Raw genomic sequence first — 22799 nt, forward strand, 5'->3', positions numbered from 1 at the left:
GACATTATCTTATAATAGAGATGTCATTCACGGTAAGGTAGTTTAGTTTCATCAGATTTTCCATTACAACCCCTTTTATCAAGGGTTTACAACTCAACCTGGTTATATTTTCAAATGGATAATTACTTTTTTTCTTTGGATTGTTTGCTTCACTGAAATATGACGTTTGTTCCTGTAATTACCCTAAGCATTCAGTTTCTGAGTGGAAAAGCAACTTCTAATACTTTAAATAAATCTGAACAGATAAGAAAGCATTTTGAAGACTTGCAAAAAAGAAAAGAAAAGAAAAGGAGTCTTTCTTGAAGAAGAGAAATTGAAGGGATAATATTTTTAAAAATTGCTTACTAGTTGTAAAAACAACTCTTCATTGCATTAATAATAACTGTAATATTCTACTCATTTATCAACATTGCATAATATTTCCCTGTCTGACAGCAGAAGTTCTGCCTCCAATATTTCCAGGATAACTCTTTCCAACTTAGCTATTTCATTTTGTTTCCAGTATTAATTCAACTTGAAATAATAATGTTTTTGCCTTATTTCTTTCTTAATTATTGCATGCAGGGGAAAGAACATTCTCTACTAGCACATGCAGCTGGCATTATCCTATTCCACCACCCCATATACCCATTCTGTGATTAAGTTTCTTTCCACATACCTAATAGGAAACTGGTATAAGATCCATAACATTTCCAGAGCTACATCAGGTTTTGCTCTCTAGGACACATTTCTGTGACAGCATGAAATGGCTTCTCTACTTTCTGTCACAAGGGTGGAACTGCATATGCATCTGGCCCTATGATACATAAGCCGTACAACCTAGGGCCCTCCAGATGTCTGACTGGGAGGTTGCAGCTCAAAGCATCTGGAAGGCACCAAGTTGGCAAATGTTGCTGTAGAGCAACACTGCTAGACAGAATACAACAGAATAGGGCTATGGTGATGGTGGAAGTTAAGTAGGCCATTCACTGCAGTTTTTAAAAAAAATTTCTAAAATAATTTATACTCCTCTTTTGGGCCTTGGCAAGGACTCCCAAGTTAGCTTACAGTTAAAATTTACAATTAACACACACTAATACAATAACATCTGAGAGTACAGAGCAGAAATACAAAAATATTAAACAAAGGAGCCAGCACATTTAAAAAAAAACATTCAGGGGATGTTCAGGAGAAATTGTCAAAAACCTGGCAAAACAAAAATGTGACATTACATTAAAAAAAACTGTAAGTGGGAGCCAACCAAAACCTTTCTGGGGAGTGAGTTCCACAGTGTTCCCACCAACTGCAGATCTGAGAATAGTGAACATGGAACAGAGCCCCAGATGTTAAACAGAGAAGGCAGGAAGATTCATAAGATATGTTCATGTGGTTGCAACCTAGTGGCCAAAAAGGAAAAAAATTTTTTAGAAAACTTGCATCTGAGCGTGCCTGAGGCCTGTGCTTTCAGGGGGTGGTTCCAAGATGGATTCCAAACTGAGAACTGTGTGAAAGAACCTAAGCAATAAACCCAGTTATTGGTTCATCTTACTGGTGTAGCCTACATATATTATACATATGGTTGGAAGTGGTCCTTCATATCCCAATTCCAAAACATTTAGGACTTTATTGATTAAAAACCAGCATTTTAAAATGTACCCAAAAACTAGAAGCCACTGCATATTAAATGTATATGCTCCACAAAGCAGGATACAGAAATTACTGTGGTAGCTACATTTTGCAACAGCTGTAGATTTCAAAGGCAGTTTCACACCACAGTAATCTAACCTGGATGTAACTGAGGCATGTGCCACAATGGCCAGATCTGCTTTATCCTTAAAAGGATACAGCTGCCACACGAGCCAAAGCTGTGAAAAAACTCCCCTAGCCATAGTCACCACCTGATCTTCTAGGAGCACTCCCAAGCTGAGGACCTGACTCTTGACAGCAATTCCATCCAGGGCAGACTGTGCTCGTAAGCCCAAATTAACTTTTCTAATGACCAACACCACCTTTGTCTTCTCAGCTAGTTACCCACATCCATTGCTACAACTAAATAATGTTTTAGAATTCCACCTCCTTGGCATTAAATAAAAAAGATTAGGTGTAATCAGTATACTGATAGCATCCAACCCCATATTCCTGGAGGACATCTCCCAGCAGTTGCAGTTAGTTGTTAAAACAGCAGGTAGATATTAAGACAGCAACCAAATCCCAAAGAACTCCATGGTTAATGGCCAAGAAGCTAGAGACTGAAGACCTGGAAAAATTTGGAAAAAAGATTTAGGGTTTTGGTCCTATTTTTTTAAAGCCTTTTTTGTTTTTTGTTTTTAGAAAAAATGGATTATGAAATATTTTCTTTTAAAATGATGAATAAAATGTTTAAGACAAGGTATTCATATATTTAATTCCTCAAAATGATTCAAAAACCAAGTAATAGGAAGATTTTTAAGCATGACTATATATAGCACCACAGCATTACAATTCCTCTACAATGAGAACAAGCAAAACCCGAGTTGTACACTGATACTACAATTCTCAAATGCAACAGCAATATGCATTTCTGCCTTGAGGAAACCCTGCCATTTACACAAAAAAGAAGGAAGAATTCAGTGCTTTCTTTGCTTGTGGGCTTCCTCATGTTGCTATAGTTGGTGAATTGGTTTCTGACCTCTTGACTAGGCCTCAAAGGACTGGGAGTAGAAGCAAGTAGACAGCAACACAAAAAAGCAGAAACTGATAGCGAAAGAGAAAATGAGACTGATTAAATTTCATGTAATATTCACTTGAGTCTTGGTTTTCCTGCCCCCTCTTTTTCTCAGCTTTCTATGGAAATGAGTGTTTTATGTCTGCTTGACACTGTGAAGGACTAGAGAACATAACAATTTTCAGAATGCATAATAACTTTCTTCATTTTACTTTTTAAAATATGTTTTTAGATGTTTTATTGCTTGCACCTTGGGCTCCTTTGGAAGGAAGAGAGGGGGATATAAATTCAATAAATAAATATAATATTGATGGTTTCTTCTGTTCCTCATGAACTGGCAAAACCAAAGAGATGCTAGGTTAGTTCAGCAGCTTATAGCTCAATTTGTAACAAAAAAATTAAAAAGTAAATTCAATGTGTAATTATTGTCTGAATAAATGTTACTTGTAATATACCAAACATGAGATTTCATGGGCAAATGAAGTTATGCAGAATACATTTTATGTTCCTAAAGTAACAAAGTGATGTTCAAAGTGTAAAGGGTATTAAAAAAAAGTATTGCACATTTTTTCTATTATCCCCCAAATTTTCATTTTTTACTGAGAACAAGACATGGGAAAGAATTCCCCATGGTTTCAAAATTTCTGGAAATTTAACTTCTGTACAAGTAGCTGAAAAGTATTCCCCCAACATCACCTTCTGAAATCTGTCTACTAAGCAGAGCAGAGGCAGGGCCGGCATAATACGGTAAGCAAGGTAAGCATGGCAGGAGGGCGCAACGCTTGAGGGGTGCCGGAAGCCAGGCAGCCGGCCAGGCAGGCCCCTTTGGCAGGATGTGAATCAGTCCTCATCTTCCTCCCACTGAAGCAACCTGTGGGAGTCGCTCTCTCTGCAATCCAGGGCCTCCGGCAGGGCACTCATCTCCCCCGCCCCCAGCTTTTAATGGGAGGCTGAAGCCAGTGCCTTGTGCCGGCTTGCAAGTCCTTCCCTCACCCAGGCTCCATTCAGTGCCCCCCTTCCTGCCCCTCGGATGTGCTTCCTTAACCATCGGAGGCCGAGGCTGCCGTGCAGCTGGATCAAGCCAGCTGCCAGGCGCTTGTCAGGAGACTGGTCAATTTCGTAATCCGTAAGAAACTCTAAAATTCATTCAGACCAATCATCTATCATTCCAGATTATTTTACAGAATTTTACTGACACTTCCAGTGAGCGTGGCAAGTGAGAGATCTTTTTCTAGATTAAAAATAATTAAAATTTATTTACGGTCAAGTATTTCACAATATAGACTTGTAAACCTAGCTATGATTGCAATTGAAAATGATGTGTGTTCCCAATTAAACATTAGTGAACTAATTCCTAAGTTTGCAAACATGAAAGCACGTAAGGCTAAATTCGTGTAACTATCTTTTTGCTAAAAAAAGGCAATACAAAAAGGTCATTTTCTTTTTACTTTATTTATTTCACTATTCACGCAAAACATTTTCCTACTCTATAATGATTTTCTTATTTGTCCTTATTTGCCTTGTTACATTTTTTATATTTGAATTGAAAAATGAACAAATTTTTTTTATAAAAGGTAAGGGTGCCGATTTATAATTTGCAGGGGGGTGCTGAACATGCCAGCGCCGGCCCTGAGCAGAGGCAACACAGAAGCTGTGCCTCCGATCTCAATTCAGCCAGAAATGCCACAAGGAAACCATGTTTGATTGTATCAAAAGATGATGAAAGGTCGAGCAGAACCAAGAAAGGTATACTTCCTCTGTCCGTTTCTCAGCATAGGTCACCTACTAAGGCAACCAACACTGTTTCAGTCAGACTTGGAAGTAACTCATTACAAATAAAGAGTTACGTGTAATTTATTACTTTTTTGCATAACAAGTAGATAACTTTGTTACATTTTGCTTGTAACAGGTGGTAATTTCATTACTTTTCAGTTGCAACTGTAATGTTTTCTGCATTACTTTCGGACATTACTTGGGGGAAAAGCAGGGGAAGTCTTCTGCTGCTGTGATTGGTGGATGGAAGACGTGCCTTATACTTGGGTTCTGCGCAGTGCTGCTCTTCCCTCGTGCTCTGCGTTAGGAGGCATGAGAGAGGAAGTGGAGAGCCAGATGGTGTGGAGTGGAGTGAAAGAAAAAAAATGCTTCAAGAATGGACGGTGGTGGAGAAGAAAGGAGTGGAGGGAGAAAGCCTGAGCGCAAGAATGGAGGAGGCAGCAGCAGAATGGAGGTGAGGAGCTTTCTGTGTGTATGTGTGTTAGGGTTACCAGACCTTTCCAGCTTTCAGGGGTGATCTTCGGACTCACTCTGGATGTCACTCGCCCTCCCCCCTGCTGCCTGCTTGCTAGCACACTGGCCCTACCACCACCCCTTGCTCACTCCCTCACTGGTCCTAATGCCCCCACCCCCGCTCTCCCCCCCACCTGTTCCCCCCGCTTGCTCACTCATCCTGCCACCCCCGAGTGGCTGGGACTCAAGACATCTAGCTCAGGTTTCAAAGTCTGGAGGTTGGAAACCGAGTACCGAGGACAAGCGAGGCCGATGTACTTGGGTGGGAAAGGAAAATATGTCTGAGGGGAAGGAGTAAGACACTGAGGGGATGTCCCTGCCTTGGAGAGAAGATTGAGCCAAGTGGTTTGACTGACACTGGGTTGGGCCCTTGCCCAGGAGCAGCTCTTTGTTCTTGCCTCTGCCTCCCTGGCGGCTTCATATGAAAGCGGGAATCAGAATTCATTAGTCTATATTTGGAATTAGAATTCATTAGTTAAAAACTTCATCCTCATCGGGTTGAGGGCACTATTTTCCTTGCAAATTTTGTTATTATGTGCCTTCCAAGATGATCATGACTTATGGCGACGCTATGAATCAGTGACCTCCAATAGCATCTGTCGTAAACCACCCTGTTCAGATCTTGTAAGTTCAGGTCTGTGGCTTCTTTTATGGAATCAATCCATCTCTTGTTTGGTCTTCCTCTTTTTCTACTCCCTTCTGTTTTTCCCAGCATTATTGTCTTTTCTAGTCAATCATGTCTTCTCATGATGTGTCCAAAGAATGATAACCTCAGTTTCATCATTTTAGCTTATAGTCACAGTTCTGGTTTAATTTGTTCTAACACCCAATTATTTGTCTTTTTTGCAGTCCATGGTATCCGCAAAGCTCTTCTCCAACACCACATTTCAAATGAGTTGATTTTTCTCTTATCCGCTTTTTTCACTGTCCAACTCTCACATCCATACAATGAGATCGGGAATACCATGGTCTGAATGATCCTGGCTTTAGTGTTCAGCGATACATCTTTGCATTTGAGGACCTTTTCTAGTTCTCTCATAACTGCCCTCTCCAATCCTAGGCTTCTTCTGATTTCTTGACTATTGTCTCCATTTTGGTTAATGATTGTGCCAAGGTATTGATAATCCTTGACAAGTTCAATGTCTTCATTCAGTGGCAACAAAGGCAACGAAGAGAGAATTCTTTGCTGCCTCCATTGCGTCTGCAGAGTGTTGTCCCAGGAGGTTGTTCCAAGTGGTCCGAAGCCTGGTCGGTCTGGTTGCACAGGAACCCTTGGAACATTCTAAAGCCTCCTGTGACAAATTTGCCAAGCACTTTGCTGATAAAACCGAGCGCCTGAAGAGCACGATTCTGTACGCCATGGACACAGGTAGTGGGCCAGAGCTGGCCAATTGCATTCCGGTCCGGTGGGATCGGTTTCAGCCCCTTCCCTCTGAGGAAGTGGACAAGGTGCTCTCTAATGTGAGGCCAACCATGTGCTTGCTTGACCCTTGCCCTACATGGCTCATTGTGAGCTGTAAAGAGAAATTGAGCGAAGGGATCAAGGCAGTGGTGAATGCTTCCTTGGAAGAGGGTGCAATGCCATTAGCCCTCAAGGAGGCAATAATAAAGCCCATTCTGAAAAAGTCCTCCTTGGATCCCCAAGAGTTGAACTACTTTCGCCCAATTTCCAATTTACCATTCTAGGGCAAGGTGATCGAGCGAGTGGTGGCTACTCAGTTACAGACACACTCGGATGAAGCGGATTATTTGGATCCATTCCAGTCGGGCTTCAGGACTGGACATGGAACTGAAACAGCCTTGGTCGCTCTGGTGGATGATTTGAGGAGGGCGTTGGACAGAGGTGAACACACATTCCTCGTCCTCCTGGACCTCTCAGCGGCTTTTGATACCGTTGACCACGGTATCCTCCTGGATCGCCTGAGGGGAATGGGAATAGGAGGCACTGTTTTACAGTGGTTCCATTCCTATCTCTCTGATAGGCACCAACGGGTGGCATTGGGAGATGAGGCTTCAGACCCTTGGCCTCTCAATTGTGGTGTGCCACAGGGTCCTATCCTCTCTCCCATGCTATTCAACATCTATATAAAGCCGCTGGGGGGCATCATCAGGAGATTTGGGCTGCAGTGCCACCAATATGCGGATGACACTCAGCTCTATCTCTCATTTAAGTCCTCACCAGAGATGGCTGTGGTTACCATTTCCAAGTGCCTGGAGGCCGTAAGTGAATGGATGGGAGGAAACAGGCTGAAGCTAAACCCCGACAAGACCGAGGTACTGCTTGTGGGAGATAGGAGGAAGTTGGGTGATTTTGACCTGGTGTTGAATAGGGTAAGATTGCCCCTGAAGGACCAGGTTCGCAGCCTCGGTGTTGTTCTTGATTCCCAGCTGTCCATGGAGGCTCAGGTCGTGGCAGTGAGCCGGGCAGCTTGGTATCAATTACATTTGATACAAAGGCTGCGACCCTACCTCCCTGTCCATCTGCTCCCACGGGTGGTACATGCCCTGGTCTCCTCTCGCTTAGACTATTGTAATGCGCTCTACGTGGGGCTACCCTTGAAGACGGTCCGGAAATTACAGCTGGTACAGAACGCGGCGGCACGTCTGATCAAGAACAGCCGCCGCCGAGACCATATCACTCCAGTACTTAAAGATCTGCACTGGCTACCAGTTGTTTACCGGGCCCAATTCAAGGTGTTGGTTTTAACCTTTAAAGCCCTACACAGTTTTGGTCCAGTTTATCTAAAGGAACGCCTTCAGCATCACCAGATAGGCCGCCAAACAAGATCAGCCTCCCAAGACCTTCTCTCGGTCCCACCAGTCAAAACAGCTAAGCTGGTGCGGACCAGAGAGAGGGCATTTTCAATTGTGGCCCCCGCCCTCTGGAACTCTCTGCCTTATGATCTCCGCCATGCCCCCTCCCTGACAGGCTTCCGCCGAGAACTGAAAACATGGTTTTTTAGGCAGGCATTCGAGACCTCTGTCTAATTTAGTTTAAATTTTTGTATGATGGGGGTAGGTTTGGATTGAGTATACTTATTGTTGTTTTGTATTATATGTTATATTTTACTCTATGTTATATTTTAGTCTATGTACGCCGCCTAGAGTAGCCGTTAATTCGGCCAGATAGGGGGCCTAGAAATAAAATTTTATTATTATTATTATTATATTGTCAACTGTAAAGTTGCATAAATCTTCTGTTGCCATTATTTTAGTCTTCTTGATGTTCAGCTGTAGTCCTGCTTTTGTGCTTTCCTCTTTAGCTTTCATTATCATCATGCTCTGTGGGTGGGTAGGAGGCAACAAGGGAGGAGGTGGAGGGTGAGATGGGGTGGAGTGGAGAAAACAATTGTTTAAAAAAAGGGAGTGGAGGGAAAAAGGAGCCGGAGGGCAAGAACATGAATAAAGGAGGAGAAGGAGAAAGCAGCAGAATGGAGATAAAGAACTGTGGAGGTGAAAGATGACAACATGTGTGTCCTTGCACTTGGCACACAAAGTGGCCTTCACCACCCCCTCTGGCTACTGTGCTGCATTTGCAGTATTTTAACTTTTTCCATCTTAGGGGAAAATGTTTGCTTGGGTGAGTGTCCCTTAGTTGGTGGCAGGGCAGGGTCTGGGAGGTGGTTAAGTGAGAGAGATTATGCTTGCTGGCTGGTGGTGGGGGTTGCACTTGGTTTCATGTGCAAAGATCTGAGTAGTGGCCTCTGCCTCCCTCCCCACCTCCCTTACTAGCAGAGAGTCCACCATCGCTATCTTATGGATAAAAAGAATTATTCTACTACCTCTGTATGTGTGTGTTTATTTTTAATGTTGTTTTTAGCTACTTAGATGTGCAGCAGCCAAGGCCAGCACCTTGTAGGTGTTTTTTTAAGTAACTGAAATGTAATTGTAGTGATTACTTTTGATCAGTTACTTTCAGAGCAATTGTAATTGTAACGGTAATTACTACTTTTGGGGGGCATACAACTGTAACTGTAATTTATTACTTTTAAAAAGTAATCTTCCAAGCTCTGGTTTCAGTACAAAAACCGGGCCTGAACTGACATTGCAAATATCAGTTTCCTCCAAGAAAACCTGTAGTTCAGTTGTTAGTCACATGCTTAAACACATTGCTTAAGGTGGCAAACTGGAGAATGACCAGTAATTGTTCAGGATGGTAGGATCCAATCACTTAAAAAGAAAAGAAATAAATGTCTTACAACCATTTCTTTCAAAACAACTAAAAACAATACAGTCTCCTCAGGGAAGCATTTATAAACTTCAGCACCACCCAGCCAGTTGGTCAGCCTTATTCTAGCTGCCTCAATCAAGTATATGGAAACTGAAGACTGAGAAATCAAGCCAGAAGAAAACATAGCTCTTTTTCTTTACCTTCAAGTCTAAGCGCTTATTTATACAGTCTTGCTTCACGAAAGTATTGACACATAGCAACATTAAAACAAAACATGATTCAGTTTCTTGCCACTTCCCCCACAATTGAGAAATTATTGCCAAGCATACTGGACTCAATTGTTTCAGAAACCACAACAAAATATGTTTACAATAGAACCAAATAAATAAGTACGATCTTCCAGATAGCAGGCTTAAAGTGGATTTAATCATACTGAAGTGAGCCACTTTCACCATCAACTAAACTACAGACACTTTCATAATGTTCATGGACAGAGAAATTTTAAAGAAACACAGCTATCTAACCTAAGGTTGTAATCTTGACCCCACTTACCTGGAGTAAGTCCCACTGAATTCAATAGGACTTTGAGCAGATATAGTTAAGCTTGTACTGTAAACTCTTAAAGCACTGCAATCCTACACAAAACAGAATAGGACTGTGCTGTATGCAATGAACAGGACAACATGCATACAAGCGGGTATAGGACTGAAGATTAATATCACTACAGTAAAAAAACAACAATTAAATGTATACAGGAAGCATGAACTACCTCTGTTTGCCTGTAAGGTGGAAAAATCCCTCCCCTTATTTACTTTTTTCATGCCCCAAATACAGTTCGTTATTACTGCTAGAGCACATTAGCCAACCTAACAGCTGCAGCACTAGGGGACTGAAGAAGATCTGCTCTGGGAGTCAGTATCTGAGTATCTGGGTGCTTGCTGCTCACTCCTTTGGGTTGCTGTCTCTCAAGACAGCTAAAGTCCCTGGAAAGTGCTGCAAGGACTGGGACCCCCTGCCTGGCCCTTGCTCCAGAGAGAGGCTGCAGTTAATCTTGCAGCCTCTTGTATCAACTGCTGGCTGTGAATTGTTTGCAAGGCACTTTGAGGGTAAAGTTGCTCACCTCCGTAGCAGTCTTGATGCCCCATCCACATCTACTGTAGTCCCCAATGAGGTGTCCAGTGCAAAGTCTGCTGCAACTTCTTGGGAACAGTTTCAGTTGATGTGGCCTGATGACGTGGACGCTTGCAATGATGCAGCCAGCAACATGTCCTCTCGACCCTTGCCCTTCTTGGCTTATTAAAGCTTGCCAAGGGGGTCTGACTGGGTGGATCCAGGATGTGGCCAACGCATCTTTGCAGGAGGGAGTGGTTCCAGCCGCCTTGAAAGAGGCGGTGATCCAACCACTCCTGAAAAAGCCCACCCTGGACCCACTGGTTTATGACAACTACCGACCGGTTGCAAATACCCCCTTTTTAGGAAAAGTGACTGAGAGGGTTGTGGCGCAGCAATTGCAAGTACTCTTCGATGAAACAGATTATCTTAACCCATCCCAGTCTGGGTTCAGGCCTGGTTATGGGACTGAATTGGCCTTGGTCGCCCTGGTGAATGACCTTTATCGGGAGAAGGACAGCTTTTGCTACCATTGACCATGGTATCCTTCTGGGCCAACTTGGTGAGATGAGTATTGGTGGCACTGTTTTACAGTGGTTCCAATCCTATCTCCAGGGTTGCTCTCAGAGAATAGCATTGGGTGACTGTCTTTTGGCCCCCTGGCAGTTGTGCTGTGGGGTGCCGCAGCGTACCATCTTGTCCCCCATGCTGTTTAACATCTATATGAAGCACTTGGGAGCAGTCATCAGGAGCTTTGCGGCGAAGTGTCAGCAGTATGCTGATGATACCCAGCTCTATTTCTCTGTAACATCTGAATCAGGAGAGGCTTTGCAAGCCCTGGATCACTGCCTGGACTCTGTGGTGGGCTGGATGAGGGCCAATAAACTGAGTCTTAATCCCAGCAAGACGAAGGCGCTGTGGGTTGGTGGTTCCCGAGTTCGGATAATTGGTCAGTTGCCTGCTTGGATGGGGTCATACTCCCTCTGAAAAGAGCAGGTCCATAGTCTGGGGTTGCTCCTGGATCCATCTTTGTCGCTAGAGGCCCAGGTGACCTTTGTGGCTAGGAGTGTCTTTTACCAGCTTCGGCGGTTTCTAGACCGGGATAGCCTGACCACTGTTGTCCATGCACTGGGAACCTCCAGGCTGGATTACTGTAATGTGCTCTATGTGGGGCTGCCCTTGAGGTTGGTCTGGAAGCTGCAGCTGGTGCAAAATGCGGAGGTGAGACTGCTCACTGGGGCAGGGTATAGCCAACATGTCACCCCGCTGCTGAAAGAATTGCACTGGCTACCGGGCTAAGTTCAAGGTTCTAGTTTTGGCGTACAAAGCCCTATACAGCTCGGGACCAGGATACCTGAAAGTCCGTCTTACCCCTTATATACCCAGAGGATCACTGTGCTCTGCAGGTGAGGGCTTCCTGCAGATACCATCTTATCAGGAAGTCCATTCTGCACAATATCGGAAACAGACCTTTAGTGTGGTGGCACTTACCCTGTGGAATTCCCTCCCCTTGAATATCAGGCAGGTGCCATCTCTGCTATCTTTTCGGTGCCTTTTGAAGGCTTTCTTCTTTCAACAAGCCTTTTAAGTTGAGACCTATTCCAGTCTGCATCTGTGTTAGAATTGCTTGTTAATGTTTTTTTAATAATGTTTTTAATCCTTTTTAAAAATATGTTTTTAAAGGTTTTTTTTAATGTTTTTAATGTTGTTTTAAGGTTTGTTTTTATGATGTTTTAAAGTATTTTTAGTGCTTTTGTTTGCTGCCCTGGGCTCATACTGGGAGGAAGGGCAGGATATAAATCAAATAATAAATGAATAAATAAATAAACCTCTATACCAGTAGAGCCAGCTATATACCAAATGCAGAAGCAAATTAGCTGCCAGAATGTTAGAAACCTCAAAAGAAAAAGTACAGGGATAGTCAGGAAAAGGTTCAGCTGAAGCTCTTAAAAATATCATAGTTAACTACGGCTGCACAATGAAAAAGCCAGCAGTAACATCTCTTTACTAACTGTACTAGCAGTTGTGTTTTCAGAAAGAACAAGCAAAACAGGACATAACCCTGACAGTTTATTGCAGCAAATCAAGAAAGTAATACCAGCTTTCTTAAAACTGGGGGGGGGGGGGTTGCTAATGAGCAGGGTGGAGAAATATACCATATGTTTTCTGTAGTCAAGCTTTTCCAGCTGGATGAATAGATAGATCCCTGCCATAGGTGTCCATTTTGTATTATTTTTCAACTCATCCTCTGTTAATTTTGTAACTGTTTTTTCACTGTCTTTATTATGTTTTGTACATTGTCTTGGGATGCATGTGGAAGGTAATAATAATAATATGTAACCACACTTACTTGCCATGTGACTTACCACTGACAATCGCCCAATTTATGTGTGGATATTATGGAAAGGTAATAGGCTTCTTTCACTCATACGCTACCCTTTCTCCAAAGCACACAGTAAAATATTTTAGTCTCATGATAACCCTGTAAGTTAAGCTTAGACTAAAAGACAGCAGCATCATAGCTGAGTTAGGATTTGAACTTCTTTTCCACATCTAAACCAATGCACTAGACATTGTACCACAGTGGACCCCATATGCAGATATACTGATATACATGTGACATTTACATTATTTTTTGAAAATATTATTATTAGATTTAGTCAGTCTAAATTTAGAAAGTAAATAAATCAGTGAGCACAAAAACAATTGCCAAAATTATTACTTAATTATTCAGTTACTCCCTGCATAGTGAAAAGCTGAATTCTGTGCTTTAGTATTCCAGTACAATATGAAAACACTCATTTTCCCATGAACTTGTTTTATAATTGTCCTTTACTAGTCCTAAAAAAGTTTGTTAACTTGACCATATATATCATAAAAGTTTAAATAGTCATTCTGTTATTGATGGAACTCTCCACTCTTACTTTACAGCACTTCTGGATTACTCTGACTTCACATACACACCTGAAGTTTACTTCCTTTCCTCTTTAAAAAGTAACTTATCCATTAGTATATTTGAAAGGAAAAATAAAATAATGTAAAAATTCAGCTTTTTATAATAAACTGCCATTTAGAATCCAAAATAAGTTAATGCTTCTGCTCTTTTTAAAATCTAAAATGCATTCTGCTTGTAACCCAGAGAAACATCAAGAAAATCAAGAAAATATATTTCATCTAGATGTGGAATTCTCAGGATACATTGTCTAATTTTTAAGGGATGCCATTGTCTTACTGCTTTCTGTAGGAGATACAGAATGTACCATTGGTCTCACCTGAAAGGTGATTTTCATAGGAAGGGGCCATCACTGTGGGTAACAGTTCCACCTATCGTGCGAAGGCAAGAATGTTTTTGAAGTCAAGACTAGGGACGTCATGCCCCTCCCACTCTCCAGTTCATTCATAGCGAGTCTAAAAGAGATATCTAAAAATACAAGAACAAGGCCAACAGGCCCGCCAGGAAAATAACATAATAGTCACATGCATAACAACATGACTCTAACCTAACTACATAACATAACAGAACTAAAAGTCTTGACTTCACTCTTACATTTAAATATAATATGGAAACAATAACATATAACCCATTGATAAAATCACTAGTCATCCTCCAACTGGGAGGGTCGTGATGGCCCCTTCCTATGAAAATCACCTTTCAGGTGAGACCAATGGTACATTTTCCATAGGAAGTGGGCCATCACTGTGGGATGTACCAAAGCAACCCATATAGGGAGGGACCACCCACATGTTAATCCTCATTAAGAACCTGTTGCAACACTCGTCTGCCAAAAGAAGCATCAGCAGAGGCATAACGATCAATTTTATAATGTCTTATAAACGAGTGTGGGGAAGACCAGACTGCGGCCCTACAAATATCGGCAACAGGAGCATTAGTAGCAAAAGCAGCCGAAGTGGCAGCTGACCTAGTAGAATGAGCTGTTATACTAGCAGGAACTGGCAGCTTCAGGGACTCATATGCTAAGGTAATGCATGCCCTTAACCAACGGGATAAGGTAGGATTGGATACTTTATGCCCCATAGACCCTGGATGAAAGGATACAAACAGAGACTCCGTTCGTCGAATCTCTTGGGTCCTAGACAGGTAGGTCTTGAGAGCCCTCCGGACATCCAACGAATGCCAAGCCTTCTCGAGAGGATGGGTAGGATTCGGGCAAAAGGAAGGCAAAACAATGTCCTGGTTGCAATGAAAAACTGAATCGACCTTGGGACGAAAGGAAGGGTCAGTCTTCAGCACAACAGAGTCCTTATGGAAGACGCAGAGGTGTCTAGCGGAAGACAATGCGCCCAACTCCGAAACGCGTCTGGCAGATGTGATTGCAATCAGAAACAGGACCTTGAAGGACAGAATACGTAGGGGCACAGTTCTGATGGGTTCAAACGGAGGGCGTTGCAAAGCCTGCAGAACTTTCGGCAAACTCCATGAGGGGAACCGATGGACAACAGCCGGAGAGCGTAGGGCGACTCCCCTCAAAAAACGTTTTATGAACGGATGTGAGGAAATATGATCTCCAGGAGAGGACACTGAGAGAATGGATGACAGAGTAGACGCATGTCGACGTAGAGTGTTGGGTCGAAGTCCCATCATAAAGCCACTATGGAGAAATTGGAGCACCTGGTGCACATTGGCCTGGGATGGATCGTGGTGGTGGGACTGACACCACTTGGAGAAAGCCACCCAGGTATGTTGATAAATGCGAGTGGTAGATGGTCTTCTCGAGGCCAAAATAATATCAATCACAGCGTCAGACAGTCCAGCTGACCTCAAGTGTCTCCGTTCAAACGCCACGCTGTTAGATTGAGCCAAGTAGGGTCCTGGTGCAGTACTGGACCCTGGGATAAGAGGTCTGGCGTTACTGGAAGTGTCCAAGGGTCCATCATTGACATTGCCAGAAGATCTGAGAACCACGGACGGCGTGGCCAAAATGGTGCTATCAGAACCAGCTGTGCCCTTTCGGTTCGCGCCTTCCTCAAGGTTTTGGCTAACAATGGTATGGGAGGAAAGGCGTACAATAGACCGTCTGGCCACGGTGTTGTCAGAGCATCCACTGCTTCTGCTGTTGAGTCCAGGTATCGGGCAAAGTACCTGGGAAGCTGGCAATTGTGACTGGAAGCAAACAGGTCGACTGAGAGGGCGCCGAACCGACACTGGAGACGATGGAAAATGGCTGGATGAAGTTTCCATTCTCCCGGGAAGACCTGTTGTCTGCTGAGCCAGTCTGCTGTCACATTCAAAATCCCTTTGAGGTGCTCTGCTTTCAGGGATTGTAGATGTTGTTCTGCCCAGACAAAGATGAGGGAGGCTAAGTCCTGCAGAGGACGAGACCTGGTGCCCCCTTGTCTGTTCAAATGTGATTTTACACACGTGTTGTCTGTTCGAATGAGCACATGAGGCAAAGGGAACAGAGACTGAAAATGACATAGAGCCAAGTGGACAGCCTTTAGTTCCAGCCAGTTGATGCTTCGAGCTCGCTCTGCGTTGGGCCAAACCCCCTGAACATACTGGGAGTTGCAGTGGGCTCCCCAACCTATGAGGCTGGCGTCTGTGGTCACGACGGTTCTGCGGGGTTCTCTGAACGACGTGCCCTTGGAGAGGTGTTGAACCTTGGTCCACCAGCGGAAGGAGAGGCGCAGAGTGGGGCTCAAACGAACTTTGCGATGGTTGGAGCTGGCAATGTCTTTTTGAAAAGGCAACAGAGTCCACTGAAGGGGCCGAGTGTGAGCTCGAGCCCAGGGTACAATGTGGATTGTGGAGATAAACATCCCGAGCGCTCTGGCGAGAAGCATGACGTCTGCGGATGTTTGTTGCATCAGGGACCTTGCGATGCTTGTGATGGCAGTGATGCGATCTGGAGACAGGAAGACCATTGCCTGCAGGGTGTCCAACATTGCCCCAAGATGTAGTAGGCGTTGGGTTGGTTGGAGATGGCTTTTGTCGAAGTTGACCAGCCAGCCGTAGGTCTGCAAAACATTGAGGGTGATCATTAAATGATGATGAGCCAGCTCTTCAGATTTGGCCCGTATAAGCAGATCGTCCAAATATGGGTAGATATGAACCCCTTGGGTCCAAAGGTAAGCCACTAGGATGAGCAGCACCTTGGAAAATACTCTTGGAGCAGAGGAGAGGCCAAATGGCATCGCTCTGTATTGAAAATGTTGGTGGCCAAAGGCAAACCGAAGAAACTTTCTGTGGGCTATGCAAATGGGTACATGGAGATACGCTTCCTTAAGGTCGATAGAAGCCAGGAAGTCTCCTTCATGCAGACTCTCGGTAATGGAATGGAGAGATTCCATTTTGAACCTGCGGTATGTTACAAAACGGTTGACAAACTTGAGGTCCAATACCGCCCTCCAAGATAAATCTCATTTTGGCACAGCAAATAGGAGGGAGTACACCCCTTCCGATCTCTCAGTTGTGGGAACTGGCTCTATTGCCGCTATGTGCAAGAGGTGATGTATAGCTGTCTGCATGATGTTGTGCCTGGCTGGTGCCCTTGGGCAAGGAGACGGGTGGAATCTGTCTGACGGGGTTGCCCAGAACTCTATGGTATAGCCATAAGTGAAGAGGTCCCTGATCCAGGGGACCGTAGTAAGGCGCAGCCATCGATCTCCAAAATTAAGTAATCTGCCACCTATGGGGATGGCGTTAATACTACTTGTGTAGGCGAGGACCTCCCCTATATGAGGACGATGAGTTGCCCCTGCGCCCTTGGTACTGACCTCTGCCCTGGGGGCGTCGGTTCCAGGAGCCCCTGAATGCGTTGGAATCATAGGGTCTGAAATCGCGGCCTCGTCCTCCTGGTCGCGTTCCTCGAAAGGGCTGGTTAGAACGAAAGGAGGGAAATCGCCTGAGGGGCCTGTGGTCGATGTTCTTGATTGTGGCTAGAACCAGTTTGTGGGCGTCTTTTGGATCAACCAGAACTGCCTTTAGAGCTTCCTCACCGAAGAGTAGAGATCCGGAGTAAGGAGCCTTGGACAGGTTCAATCTAGCCGCTGAATCAGCTTGCCAGTGGCGAAGCCAGAGGGTGCGACGAGCGACTATTTGAGTCGTCATGGCTCGTGCCCCTAATTGGGTGGCATCCAAAGTGGCATCGGCCACAAAGGCTGCTGTCTTACGTAACTTCAATAGTGCTCTTTTGAAGGCGACAGGATCAGGGTTATCGTCCTCTAGAAGGTCATCCAGCCACATCATAGATGCTCTGGAGAAGATGGAAGCTGAGGCAGAGGCACGCATGGCTAGGGCAGTGGCCTCGTGGTTCTTGCGGAGGGCGAAGTCTATTCGACGTTCAGTAGTATCTTTTAGGTGGGATTCCCCTTCCCTGGGCAAGATAGATCGTGAAACGAGGCGAGCGATCGGTTCATCTATGCCAGGGACATCTAACTTGGTGGCGAAGTCTGGGGCTAGGGCGTAAAGTCTGTCAGCCATGTTCTTGAAGCGTCGAGCTTTGAGCGGGTGGGCCCATTCTTCGGAAGCTAATTTGGCAATTGGGTCCGGCACCGGGATGTAGTGTTCAGTAGGTGCAGGGGATTTGAGGACCTTGGCCCCTTTGAGAGTTGGAGCGGACGAAGTTGAGGGCGCAGTCTGGAGACCAAGGGTATGAAGTACCCTACGTGCGAGCGGTTGGTAATCTGAGGTATTGAACAAGCGATACGATGTATCCTCCTCATGATCTGAATAGTCGCTCCGGTCGTCTCCTTCAACATGGTCAGTGAAAGTTAACTCCTCCGCATACGAGGCTTCGTCCGTACATCTGCCTCTGGCTAAATCGAAGGGATCTGGCGAGCAGGAAGGATGAGCAGCATGGAACGCGCGTTGGTCCATGTTGAGTGGGGGTCTGGCAGGAACCTGTGGTAGTGACTGCATTTGTGTGAAATAAGCCAGCATGGCTTGGAGTTGGGAGAGGAAATCAGGAGACAGCTGCAGACCAGATGTGTGAGATGTATGTGCCTGGTGGGCTATTGGAACAGATGTCTGAGGCGGTAAGCCAGAGGTAGGTTCGTTAGGCGAACCGTGAGGGGGAAAGCCAACAAACTCTTCCTCGTCAGAGGCAGGAGCAGGAGAATGGAAAATATCACTTATGTGTGTCTGTGCTGTGGTGGTTGTTGGCACAGAGACATAACGAGGGCGCTTTGGTTTACTATGGCTGGAAAGATGTTTTGTCTTAGCCAGTGCTTTGGCATGTCTGGTCTTAGACGTGTTAGTATGTTGTGGCTTGGCTGATTGTGGCATGTCTGGCTGATCTGGCACCATGTGTGTTGATGGTGACATGCCTGGCTGTTCTGCCATTTTATATGAACCTGGGTGCAGTACACTGCCACGGAGGGGGCAGGATGTAAAGACCCGAACTGGCACAGCGTACTACCACGGAGGGGGTAGGATACACTGGCAGATGGCGAATGCACTGCCACAGAGGGGGCAGAATGCACAGAGGTATCAACGTTAATATAATATAGGCTGTTTTAGAGTTGGTACACTCAGATTAGTGCTGTAGGCTGGGTTTTTGGCTTGTTCACGGCCCCATAGGGGGCAGGATATGTAATGTAAATCAGATTTAGTACAAGTCAGCCACTGATATTAAAGCTCCAGCCTTGATAATGTAATCCAGCCACTAGGATTAAAGCTCCAGCCTTGATAATGTAATCCAGCCACTAGGATTAAAACTCCAGCCTTGATAATGTAATCCAGCCACTAGGATTAAAGCTCCAGCCTTGATAATACAATCCAGCCCACTAGGATTGGAGCTCCAGCCTTAATAATACAATTCAGCCACTATGATTACAGCCACAGTAAAAATGTGTGTAAATCAGCCTTGTGTAAATTTGTCAGCAGCACATATACACAAACATACAGATAGATAGCCTGCAGGGGAGGTATCCGATGCTTAAAAAATGGTAACGAAAAAGGCGGGAATTTTGAATTTCAAAAAATGGCGCCCAGAAAAACGGGCGGGGGAAAAAAAAAAAAAACGATCAAAAGGGGGCTGAGGAAGAAGGAGCAATGGCGGCCGTCGGAAGCGAACTGGGAGAAGGGCTGCCCAGCACGGACTCGCCGAAAGCCGCAGTAGCGGCTCTGGAAAAACTCTGGAAGGGCAGGTAGAGGCAAAAAACGGCAGCCGCCGCAGAGAGAGCCGCAATAGCGGTCTGTAAAGCCCTTCGCAGTGGGATTTAAGCCACGTAGCGAGGGCGATCTGCGGTAAGGAGTAAGAGAGGGAGCCGCAGCTGCAAGCTCCCGCTGAGATCGGATCAGCCGCAGCCGCGGCAACGATCGGGGGGGGAAGGAGGGTGGATTCCCCTTCCCTCACAAGCGATCAAGAGATCGGATCAGCCGCAGCCGTGGTAACGATCGGGGGGGGGAGGGAGGGGGATTCCCCTTCCCTCACAAGCGATCAAAAGCGATCAAAAAGAGAACCGCAGCCGCGGTCACTGAGGGAGCCCCCTGGCTACGGATACGACAGAGCCGGGGGGGGGGAGGGGGCTTGAAACTGCCAAAACAAAGAGAGCCGCAGCCGCGGTCTCAGAGGGAGCCCCCAGTCAAGGAAATAAAAGAAATTAAATAGCCTTGAGGAAAGGGGGAAGAGAGCCGCAGCCGCGGTCTCTGAGGGGATCCTCAGTAGGCTAGACACAAAAAACGGAAAAAAGGAAAAAAGGTTTTAAAGAGAGATAGACTTAGCTAAATGCTATGTGAAATTCCAATCTTGTTCGTACGAAGGCAAGAATGAACTGGAGAGTGGGAGGGGCATGACGTCCCTAGTCTTGACTTCAAAAACATTCTTGCCTTCGCACGATAGGTGGAACTGTTACCCACAGTGATGGCCCACTTCCTATGGAAAAGCTCAGTATCTGTGTCAGGTCAATGACACATTTTTATGGCATCACAGAGTGCAGTATTGACTGTACAATCACAACAGGATTCCTCCTAAGATGGGAGAACGTAGAGACACTGCACAGAATTAAATAAAAGAACATGTACAATAAGAAGTACCTCCAGACTTGATCCTTCAAAGACAACAGAAGCATATTGGCTGCCAATAACAGACTCTGTTTTTATCTGAAGTTTCAGCACATATTTGCATAGCATTTCAGCCCTGTCTTGGCTAATATTCTTACTGCTTACACCTATTTCCCATACCATAATCTGAGTCATCTCTCCTAGAATTTATAGTAATTTTTTTTCTATTTCAAATTTCATGAGACCCAGTCTTAACAAGCATAAGGCTGTTTTAAAAGCAGTAGCACTTCATGAGCAAGATGCTGATTTCAGCCTTAAAAACTCAAGACATTCGATTTCTGTTTCATGCTCTGTCAAGTTAGTGGTTATCCTTGGGTACCTAATCTTTTGTCCATAGCTTCTTTACTAGAGAACCAGGGAAAAGAAACTTGTACTATCCACTGAGGCTGATGGTAGGGAGAAGTTACACAGGAGTTAGGTATTAATAGTACTTAATCATTAATAAGGAGCAAGTATCTTGCATGAGGGACTCAATTCCAAGTCTAGACTGGAATACAGAAAGCAAATAATTTACTTGTCAGGGAACAAATAATAGCTTTACACCATCAACTGAATCAACTGGTAAGACTTTTAAAATGTGGAACCACTTCATGCTGCAATTCTCTGTGAAAAATATTCCCAGCATTTGGAAAAGAAAAGAAAAAACTGTCAGTGAAAAGGTGAGTCTTTTCATGAACTTTTTTCCCATGACATTTCAAAGGTGGAAAAATATATTCTGTTTCTGCCAGTTTTTTAAAAGTGCTCTCCAATGCGTGTTAAAGCTGTCAATGTCACTTTTTAGAATGGGGTAGCCACTGTGGTGCTGTCCAGGTGTTGCTGTACTACAACTTCCATCCTCCCGTCAACATGGCCAATGGTCAAAAATGGTCTAAAAATGTCTCATATAATTCTGGAATAACAAGTCTCTTAACAGCACAATCCATTACATGTCTACACAGACGCAAGTTCAATGGGAATTACTCCCAGATAGGTTGATATATAGCAGGGATGGGGAACCCCTTTTGGTCAGTCGACCAGTTCCAAATCTGGGCCAACCCAATTTGACAGGTAGGAGAGGCGACTCACCTGTCATATAACATCAGGTGGATCTGACCTCCCAGCTGAAGCAACATGGCTTGCATTCAGCACTAAATTTAAAGTGTGGTGAATGCAAGCCATGCGTCCATTTAAATTTGGCACTAACTGGAGCTCCTTACTGAAAAACAGCGCTGTTTTGGGCAGACCTTGGTTCTGGTCAAGAGCACCAATTGGGAGCTCCAGAGTGGTTCTAATCCTGACAGCACAGCTTGCATTTTGCCTCAAATTTAAACAATGCCAAATGTAAACCATACTTGCAAAGGAATGATCAGGAGTGCAATCTAAGGCTCCCAATTGTTCCTTTGCAGCCACAGCTTTACCTGACACATACCTGATGTCAGGTGAGTAACAGGTGGATGTGGCTGGGAGGAAGCACCCTAGTGAACCAAATTAGGCCAAATATGGTTTACTGGGACTGCACAAATATATAGGGTCCTAGAGAGAAGCTTGCAGCTGCTTTGTTCTTCCTCAGTCCTTTAACTCCTGTGACATACCGAGTTAAACCAAGCTTTGGCTTAGTGTGTCATCCAAACCCAGACTCGTGATTAAGCTCTCTCCTCACTATCCACTAGCTATAGCCAAGGTTCTTGCTTACTGACACTCTCAAAGGAATCTTAAAGGATTAGCTAGACAAGACTTACCCTTGCAGCTTCTTCAGAAGCCATGCTGGTTCTTCTTCAGGAGTAGCCAATGGTACCCTCCAAACATTGTTAGACTCCAACTTCCATCATCTCCAGCCAGCATAGTGAATAGTCAAAGATGATGGAAGATGCAACCCAGCAATATCTGGAGGGCACCAGATTGGCTACCTTTTTGTATATGCTAGGGAATTCTATCTTCAATTACAGTTTTCCAGGAACTGTAAGCTAATCAGCTGTAATTTCTCAGATTCCCCCTTAATACCTTTTCAAAAATTGATGTTGCATTTGGCCACTTTCCAATCCTCAGGTATAGAGGGTGATCTTAGGACATGTTCCATACTGCAGTGTGGTTAAGGGTGGTTCTTCAGTCTAAAAAGGCTGCACACAGCTAGAGAGATGTTGAATTTATATTTGAAAACTGGCTCAGTTTTGAGTTTTATAACTTCCCCACCCCTCCAAAGGTACTATAATATAAACATACAGATATTCATGTTAAAATGGCAATTGAAACAACTAATTTGTCATCTATGACAGACTCAATATTAAAGGCATGCAATCCTATATAAAACTAATACATTCACATTTTAGAAATGCTATTAAGCAACTTATTCCTTTATGAATTGTCTCTTTTTAGAATGAATAGAACATAGGAACCTTAAGTATTTAAAAAAACCTTGTTTATCAAACCATTTCCTTTAAGAGAACATTTCTGTAGTTTAGACCCATCTCCATTTTATAACAAAAAGTCCAGAATCAGAGTGCACTTTAAAAACAAATTGTTTCAAACCATTAGTTTAACAAATTTTC

At 44.4% G+C, this 22799-nt stretch overlaps 2 protein-coding genes across 9 annotated transcripts in view; both read right to left on the bottom strand.

The window, feature by feature from the left end:
• The window catches only part of PTPRE (protein tyrosine phosphatase receptor type E), a 216312-nt gene that overhangs the window by 173215 nt on the left and 20298 nt on the right, over window positions 1–22799 (bottom strand). For 2 of the 8 annotated variants that reach the window (XM_061635666.1, XM_061635667.1), the window contains exon 2: window positions 22255–22380. The exons of the other annotated variants lie outside the window; for them this stretch is intronic. The gene's annotated coding sequence lies outside the window, so the exon portion shown is untranslated. The remainder of the gene's footprint in view (window positions 1–22254; window positions 22381–22799) is intronic. 8 annotated transcript variants of the gene reach the window in all.
• LOC133388599 (uncharacterized) lies at window positions 13514–22016 on the bottom strand. Its single transcript, XM_061634566.1, has 4 exons — window positions 21993–22016; window positions 21683–21728; window positions 16986–17168; window positions 13514–16226 (listed from the first exon to the last, which is right to left on the bottom strand). Exons 1-4 carry the CDS (start codon window positions 22014–22016, stop codon window positions 13996–13998), a joined length of 2484 nt encoding a protein of 827 aa, XP_061490550.1. The 3' UTR covers window positions 13514–13995.

Source organism: Rhineura floridana, chromosome 7 (genome assembly GCF_030035675.1).
Source record: "Rhineura floridana isolate rRhiFlo1 chromosome 7, rRhiFlo1.hap2, whole genome shotgun sequence".
NCBI lineage: Eukaryota > Metazoa > Chordata > Lepidosauria > Squamata > Rhineuridae > Rhineura > Rhineura floridana.

Coding starts and splice junctions, on each gene's coding strand:
- LOC133388599 (XM_061634566.1), bottom strand. CDS start 22,016: ATGGCTTCTGAAGAAGCTGCAAGG. Junction 21,729..21,992: donor CTTCTGAAGAAGCTGCAAGG/GTAAGTCTTGTC, acceptor TTGGTTCACTAG/GGTGCTTCCTCCCAGCCACA. Junction 17,169..21,682: donor TGTTACTCACCTGACATCAG/GTATGTGTCAGG, acceptor TTGATCCAAAAG/ACGCCCACAAACTGGTTCTA.